At 40.7% G+C, this 9,052-nt stretch overlaps 1 protein-coding gene across 1 annotated transcript; it reads left to right on the plus strand.

Moving 5' to 3' along the window:
• The first annotated feature begins 577 nt into the window (after positions 1-577).
• On the plus strand, positions 578-2,446 carry LOC137968632 (zinc finger protein 862-like). Its single transcript, XM_068815164.1, has one exon. The coding sequence runs from the start codon at positions 578-580 to the stop codon at positions 2,444-2,446; it is 1,869 nt and encodes a 622-aa protein (XP_068671265.1).
• Positions 2,447-9,052: the final 6,606 nt, after the last annotated feature.

Genomic DNA, 9,052 nt, shown 5'->3' on the forward strand with positions numbered 1-9,052 from the left:
TGAGGATAGCACAGCATTGCAATCTAGCGCTCCACAACTACCAGAAGATGAGACAAACAGAATCATTGAAAATTTGTTTTCATCAGCACAAATTGATAAAATGCATCACTTCCATAAATGTCGAAACACCGGCTGCAATGGTATTTCAAAAGAAGAGATGGATCGAGTCAAGATGACCAAAAAGAAAGATCGTTTTCAGCACGAGTGGTTGTTCAAGAGGGAGACATGCTTTTGTCCCCAAACTGGTATCTGGTGGGTCGTTTATGTGGAGAACGAGGGAATGTATTGCCTACTCTGCCGTAAACATAAAAGCAAGTCTGCCCAGAACAGAAGTGAAACATTTTCAAGTGATCCATCCACAAGATTCAAGTGGAGTACAGTCAAGGAACATATGACCTGTGCAAAACATTAGACAACAGTGAAGAATGAGCTGTTAAATCGAGTGTCTCACTTCCAAAAGCAAGTGGATGAAAAGGAGAGTTCTAAGGTTGTAGTGCTACAGGAAGCTTTCCATGCAGTGTACTGGCTGGCGAAGGAGTCCATTGCCAACAGGAAGATCACGTCCCTCCTTGAGCTGATGGAGCTCTTGGGTCTTGAAGAGCTGAAGTATTTCGCACATCGATCTCGTGGATCACTCAGGGAGATATTTCTTACGATTGGAAATACAGTGCGTGATCATATCTGTGGTAAGCTTCAAGAGCAGTCCTTTTATGGCCTGTTGGTGGATGACATGGCAGATGTCAGCAATGAAGAGCAGATGCTGGCTTTTGTTCAGTACTTTGATGTGGACCTAGCCAGACTAGAGTGCAAGTTCTTATTTACAGCCAATGTTCTGGAAGAATCTGCAAGTGCTGATGCAACAACATTACATGGTGTTATCACTGAACAGCTTCAAGCTTTGAAGATTCCCTTAAAGAACCTAAGGGGCCTTGCAACTGATGGGGCAAGTGTAATGACTGGTAAAACCAGAGGCCTAGCAGCATTACTGAAGAAGGATGTCATCAGCTTGGTGGCAGTTCATTGTGTATGCCACAGGTTAGCTCTGGCCTGCACGGACACCAACGAGGAACTAGCAATGATAAAGGCGGTGGAGACAGAGGTCACACAGCTGTGGAAAATCTTCGACAACTCTCCAAAGAAGCTTGCAGCATACCTAAAGGTACAAGAAGAGATGAAACAACTTACTCTTGGGGCCAAGGCAAACAAGAGAATTGGCAAGCGGTTAAAGAAGGCCTGCAAAACACGGTGGCTATCTTTTGACAATGCCATAGCAGCAGTATGTTCAGACCTTCCTTCCATCCTCCAAACCCTCCGCCAGTTGAAGGCAGACCCGTCTTGCTATGGTCTACTGAAGAAGCTCATGAAAGTAAAGAAAATAGGCACCATTTACATTCTTCGTGAAGTTCTTCCAGTACTAAGTGACCTTAGTAGAGTGTTCCAGCAGGGTACGATCAACTTTGCCCACATCAAACCATCAATCACCGTTTGCAAGGAGAAACTTGTCGCACTTGTTGACAGTAAATCTCCAATAAAGAAGCTGCAAGATGATTTAGCTGAAGGAGGAACCTTGGCTGTTACTGAAATCAAGTTCTCAAGCAAAGACATCGAGTATCTGGAGAATCTCTTAAAGAACTATGTCAATGGGCTGGTCAAGAATATCACCAAAAGATTCAAAGATGCGACTCCAGTTCTCACAGCAATGCAAGTGTTTGATAAAACAGCCATACCACCTAAAGAGAGTGATGATTTCATGGAGTATGGCCAAGAGCACATCGATGTTCTGGCTTCTCACTACTTCCCAGGTGATGAAGTTAGTCAAACACAGCTTCAAGCTGAGTGGAAACTCATCAAGTACGACCTCCTCACATGGAAGCTGCCTCAAACTGTCAAAGATGGTAAACTTTCTTGCGCAGAATGGGTCATGCAGCAGCTGGTTAAGCAGAAGTTTTCTTACCGAGGACATTTCCCTCTGATGATCTCTGTTGTAGAAGCCCTTCTTGTCATTCCAGTATCAAATGCCTGGCCCGAAAGGGGGGCATCGAAAGTGAAGTTAATCAAGAATCGCCTGCGAAGTCTTCTGAAGGGGGACATGCTAAATTCCCTGATGCATATCAGCTTAAATGGCCCACCCGTTACCTCAGAAGAAGGCCGGCAAGTAATCAAAGATAGTGTGGTTTCCTGGTTGGCTGCTAAAAACCGCAAGAAACTTCCATCTGTTCATCCATCTGTTCCCACTGCCGCTGGTCCTTCCACACAACCAAAACCAGCAGAACACAGTACCCACACACAGGCTACTCAAACAGTGGTTGAAGAGATCGCAGAACAAGTGCAAGTGGATGATGAGGTTACTCTTGCAGCTGAAAAGCTTGGGCTTCCTTTAGATGATGAAGTGGATGATCATGAATCAGATGAATCTGATTATTACAGTGATTTTGAAGACGATTAGAACAATCCAATCTGTAATGAGATTAGACTAATCTGAAGCATCATAGTCTCTTCAATATTTTGTATTTGATAGTGAATGTAATTTTATTTCAATCAATGTTACAGTTATTTACGTTTCAAATAGTGGATTGAAGGACTACACAGTAACTGTATACCATAATACTGTGAAAAAGAAAAGTTGTTTTGAAGACAAAATACAGTGTCAGAGAATAGTAGTTTCCTTCATGTTCACTACAGTTTCTCAGGATTTTTAATTACATGGCATGTAAAGAAAATAAAGGTAATGGCAGGCATGGTGACTGTAAGCTGTCCAATACCATGCCGGTTATACATGACTTCAAGTATTTCATAAAGGTGGATTCCAGAGCTATAAGACCAAATTAAGAGTGGGCAAACCATCTACAAATTTACAAAATGTTTGCTGAAAATAGTCCCAGATTGCATCTCAGAGTATCATTTTTTCAAAAATTTTCTGGGGGAGGCCCCCCAGACCCCCCCCTATGGGAGGGGGGCCACCCCCCTCCCATACCCTCCCCGAAAAAGCGCATCGTCCCTTGCCGCAAAGCGGCAAGGTTTTCACGGCAGCCGCCTACTTTTGGTACAGAACCTGCTACTCTGAAACCTTGTGACAACCCTGCAAGCAGTTGCAAAAAGAGTTGAGACACTCACTGTTGATAACCGTACAATGCGTGTCATTCAAGTCAGCGCATCTCCAACCCCCCTTCCCCCCCCCCCCAAGCAAAGTTGTTTCCATTTTCACTTGGCACTCAGACTAAAGGGTATCAACATTGAAAAAGGGGAGGGGGGAGGGAGGGGCGTTCAGCCTTTTCTTATGAACTAGAAGAGGGGTTTTAGAAAGAAGAGGTGGATTTTCCATTCAGTGTCTCAACCTTTTTGCAATTGTTTGTCTAGTTGTTTTACCTCCCTACTTCTTGGGTTGTCTATTTGTTTTTTGGGGCGAGACCTTGCATATACGACAGTTGTACTGTAAGCTTTGAAGGGAACTTTGTTTAGTTTGGGTAGGTTTGCGTAGTGAGGAATGGTGTTTGAAAATGTGTTTTCTTGAGGTGTGCTGAAAGTGCTATAATTGGCAATCATTTAGGACGAAATTGGGTGTTTACCTCTTGCACGCTTCAGGTAGTCATAAACACATTTTCTGACGGCAACAAACACAGTTTTGGGTTGGTTCGATGTCAAATTTGGTGTTGAAAGTGTCAATACGTTGTAAGAAGTCTTAGTTGAAATCAGAGCGCACACAATAAGCGTGCGTACATTGTACCAATCACGTTTTACGTAAATGGTACGCAGGCAAATAAGTGTTGTGCTTATTCTGCTGTGTGATAACAGGACAAACTTCTTTGCGGAAATTTAGTCTTTCACTGCAATTTGCAATGGAATCCGTTTTTCATTTGAAAATATTTCCAGTAACAGTCTGTGGTTTTCAGTTAGCCGTGAGGTAGGATCGAATTTCATACGAACGTGTGTCTGTTCGGTCAATAGTAAGCTAATGTATTTCAGTGGGTTGAAATCCCTGAAAACTAATTTTTAAAGGAGATTCGAAAATGTGCAAAATGTTTCGCGAGTTTTGTTTTAGAATAAGTTAACGGTTTTCTGTTACTCAGTGGCCATGGCGTGAGGTAATGCAATGGTTGCGTCATCGGTCAACGGTCTACGGTCTACAGTAGAATTAATGAAATCTCATCTACTTCTTAATGTTTTTCGAGTGTAGACCGTTGGAATTATGTAGACCGTTGGGAAAACTTCTTTTAACTGCCTGTTGCTTTTGTAATCATGAAAAGTCTATCTCAGGTTTTTTTTCTCGCCATTAGCATGTGTTGCATGTCAAAAAGGGAAAAGGTTGCCTTTTTTTGGACGAAAATGTATTTGTGCGTGTTACGATGTTCGCGTTGACATGGTGACGTATTAATAAGTTAATAAAAGAATGACAAGCTTATCATTCCGTAACCTGTTTATTTCTTTGTTTTGAACCGTCCTTTACTTTTATTTTTAAGATTTATATACAAGGAATAACAGCTTTTCAGCATTTCGTTCGCTGACCATTATCGTGAATTTTAAGCCTTTGAGCGCTTGCTCATTGAAGAGATTATATTATCAACAACAGTGTCGCCGCTTATGGCGTAAAGTGTACATTACACTATTTCAGCAAATTGTATCGCTTGTCGCTGAAACTCTTGTTCTACTAAATTGAACACGTTCTCAGTCGGATTTATAATGAGGCAACTGCGAACCGGTGGTCCAAATAATTTGCACCTGCACTATTCAACACATTACGTGCTTTGAAATAGTTCAGTTCTGGACAACTATCTTGGATAAATAATTTGGAATGACTCTTTGCACCTCACCTAAACATTTTGGGAAAGTTTCGACGGGTGAAATCAGCAAAATCATTGCGAAAACAAACTTTGTCCGCGCTTACTCGACAAAACGGCGTATGTAACGTTATAAATAGAAATGGGTAATTTGCACTAAATTTCAAGTTTATTTTTATCAATTAGAACACGACTAGAACGCCGTAACTTCTATTCCAGTTCAAGCTCCATTTTTCTGCTTTCCAGTGATACCTTTGCTGAACCTATTGACTGTTCCGTTTAGTCGCAATGATGAATTACACGCAACAACCATCGAGACAAGCAGTTGCAAAAGAGTTGAGACACTCACTGTTGATAACCGTACAATGCGTGTCATTCAAGTCAGCGCATCTCCAACCCCCCTTCCCCCCCCCCAAGCAAAGTTGTTTCCATTTCCACTTGGCACTCAGACTAAAGGGTATCAACATTGAAAAAGGGGAGGGGGGAGGGAGGGGCGTTCAGCCTTTTCTTATGAACTAGAAGAGGGGTTTTAGAAAGAAGAGGTGGATTTTCCATTCAGTGTCTCAACCTTTTTGCAATTGTTTGTCTAGTTGTTTTACCTCCCTACTTCTTGGGTTGTCTATTTGTTTTTTGGGGCGAGACCTTGCATATACGACAGTTGTACTGTAAGCTTTGAAGGGAACTTTGTTTAGTTTGGGTAGGTTTGCGTAGTGAGGAATGGTGTTTGAAAATGTGTTTTCTTGAGGTGTGCTGAAAGTGCTATAATTGGCAATCATTTAGGACGAAATTGGGTGTTTACCTCTTGCACGCTTCAGGTAGTCATAAACACATTTTCTGACGGCAACAAACACAGTTTTGGGTTGGTTCGATGTCAAATTTGGTGTTGAAAGTGTCAATACGTTGTAAGAAGTCTTAGTTGAAATCAGAGCGCACACAATAAGCGTGCGTACATTGTACCAATCACGTTTTACGTAAATGGTACGCAGGCAAATAAGTGTTGTGCTTATTCTGCTGTGTGATAACAGGACAAACTTCTTTGCGGAAATTTAGTCTTTCACTGCAATTTGCAATGGAATCCGTTTTTCATTTGAAAATATTTCCAGTAACAGTCTGTGGTTTTCAGTTAGCCGTGAGGTAGGATCGAATTTCATACGAACGTGTGTCTGTTCGGTCAATAGTAAGCTAATGTATTTCAGTGGGTTGAAATCCCTGAAAACTAATTTTTAAAGGAGATTCGAAAATGTGCAAAATGTTTCGCGAGTTTTGTTTTAGAATAAGTTAACGGTTTTCTGTTACTCAGTGGCCATGGCGTGAGGTAATGCAATGGTTGCGTCATCGGTCAACGGTCTACGGTCTACAGTAGAATTAATGAAATCTCATCTACTTCTTAATGTTTTTCGAGTGTAGACCGTTGGAATTATGTAGACCGTTGGGAAAACTTCTTTTAACTGCCTGTTGCTTTTGTAATCATGAAAAGTCTATCTCAGGTTTTTTTTCTCGCCATTAGCATGTGTTGCATGTCAAAAAGGGAAAAGGTTGCCTTTTTTTTGGACGAAAATGTATTTGTGCGTGTTACGATGTTCGCGTTGACATGGTGACGTATTAATAAGTTAATAAAAGAATGACAAGCTTATCATTCCGTAACCTGTTTATTTCTTTGTTTTGAACCGTCCTTTACTTTTATTTTTAAGATTTATATACAAGGAATAACAGCTTTTCAGCATTTCGTTCGCTGACCATTATCGTGAATTTTAAGCCTTTGAGCGCTTGCTCATTGAAGAGATTATATTATCAACAACAGTGTCGCCGCTTATGGCGTAAAGTGTACATTACACTATTTCAGCAAATTGTATCGCTTGTCGCTGAAACTCTTGTTCTACTAAATTGAACACGTTCTCAGTCGGATTTATAATGAGGCAACTGCGAACCGGTGGTCCAAATAATTTGCACCTGCACTATTCAACACATTACGTGCTTTGAAATAGTTCAGTTCTGGACAACTATCTTGGATAAATAATTTGGAATGACTCTTTGCACCTCACCTAAACATTTTGGGAAAGTTTCGACGGGTGAAATCAGCAAAATCATTGCGAAAACAAACTTTGTCCGCGCTTACTCGACAAAACGGCGTATGTAACGTTATAAATAGAAATGGGTAATTTGCACTAAATTTCAAGTTTATTTTTATCAATTAGAACACGACTAGAACGCCGTAACTTCTATTCCAGTTCAAGCTCCATTTTTCTGCTTTCCATTGATACCTTTGCTGAACCTATTGACTGTTCCGTTTAGTCGCAATGATGAATTACACGCAACAACCATCGAGACAAGCAGTTGCAAAAGAGTTGAGACACTCACTGTTGATAACCGTACAATGCGTGTCATTCAAGTCAGCGCATCTCCAACCCCCCTTCCCCCCCCCCAAGCAAAGTTGTTTCCATTTCCACTTGGCACTCAGACTAAAGGGTATCAACATTGAAAAAGGGGAGGGGGGAGGGAGGGGCGTTCAGCCTTTTCTTATGAACTAGAAGAGGGGTTTTAGAAAGAAGAGGTGGATTTTCCATTCAGTGTCTCAACCTTTTTGCAATTGTTTGTCTAGTTGTTTTACCTCCCTACTTCTTGGGTTGTCTATTTGTTTTTTGGGGCGAGACCTTGCATATACGACAGTTGTACTGTAAGCTTTGAAGGGAACTTTGTTTAGTTTGGGTAGGTTTGCGTAGTGAGGAATGGTGTTTGAAAATGTGTTTTCTTGAGGTGTGCTGAAAGTGCTATAATTGGCAATCATTTAGGACGAAATTGGGTGTTTACCTCTTGCACGCTTCAGGTAGTCATAAACACATTTTCTGACGGCAACAAACACAGTTTTGGGTTGGTTCGATGTCAAATTTGGTGTTGAAAGTGTCAATACGTTGTAAGAAGTCTTAGTTGAAATCAGAGCGCACACAATAAGCGTGCGTACATTGTACCAATCACGTTTTACGTAAATGGTACGCAGGCAAATAAGTGTTGTGCTTATTCTGCTGTGTGATAACAGGACAAACTTCTTTGCGGAAATTTAGTCTTTCACTGCAATTTGCAATGGAATCCGTTTTTCATTTGAAAATATTTCCAGTAACAGTCTGTGGTTTTCAGTTAGCCGTGAGGTAGGATCGAATTTCATACGAACGTGTGTCTGTTCGGTCAATAGTAAGCTAATGTATTTCAGTGGGTTGAAATCCCTGAAAACTAATTTTTAAAGGAGATTCGAAAATGTGCAAAATGTTTCGCGAGTTTTGTTTTAGAATAAGTTAACGGTTTTCTGTTACTCAGTGGCCATGGCGTGAGGTAATGCAATGGTTGCGTCATCGGTCAACGGTCTACGGTCTACAGTAGAATTAATGAAATCTCATCTACTTCTTAATGTTTTTCGAGTGTAGACCGTTGGAATTATGTAGACCGTTGGGAAAACTTCTTTTAACTGCCTGTTGCTTTTGTAATCATGAAAAGTCTATCTCAGGTTTTTTTTCTCGCCATTAGCATGTGTTGCATGTCAAAAAGGGAAAAGGTTGCCTTTTTTTTGGACGAAAATGTATTTGTGCGTGTTACGATGTTCGCGTTGACATGGTGACGTATTAATAAGTTAATAAAAGAATGACAAGCTTATCATTCCGTAACCTGTTTATTTCTTTGTTTTGAACCGTCCTTTACTTTTATTTTTAAGATTTATATACAAGGAATAACAGCTTTTCAGCATTTCGTTCGCTGACCATTATCGTGAATTTTAAGCCTTTGAGCGCTTGCTCATTGAAGAGATTATATTATCAACAACAGTGTCGCCGCTTATGGCGTAAAGTGTACATTACACTATTTCAGCAAATTGTATCGCTTGTCGCTGAAACTCTTGTTCTACTAAATTGAACACGTTCTCAGTCGGATTTATAATGAGGCAACTGCGAACCGGTGGTCCAAATAATTTGCACCTGCACTATTCAACACATTACGTGCTTTGAAATAGTTCAGTTCTGGACAACTATCTTGGATAAATAATTTGGAATGACTCTTTGCACCTCACCTAAACATTTTGGGAAAGTTTCGACGGGTGAAATCAGCAAAATCATTGCGAAAACAAACTTTGTCCGCGCTTACTCGACAAAACGGCGTATGTAACGTTATAAATAGAAATGGGTAATTTGCACTAAATTTCAAGTTTATTTTTATCAATTAGAACACGACTAGAACGCCGTAACTTCTATTCCAGTTCAAGCTCCATTTTTCTGCTTTCCATTGATACCTTTGCT

The sequence above is a fragment of the Montipora foliosa genome, chromosome 1, assembly GCF_036669935.1.
Source record: "Montipora foliosa isolate CH-2021 chromosome 1, ASM3666993v2, whole genome shotgun sequence".
Classification (NCBI taxonomy): domain Eukaryota; kingdom Metazoa; phylum Cnidaria; class Anthozoa; order Scleractinia; family Acroporidae; genus Montipora; species Montipora foliosa.

Bases quoted from the DNA above. Each gene is read 5' to 3' on its own strand.
- LOC137968632 (XM_068815164.1), top strand. From the start codon at position 578: ATGGAGCTCTTGGGTCTTGAAGAGCTGAAGTATTTCGCACATCGATCT.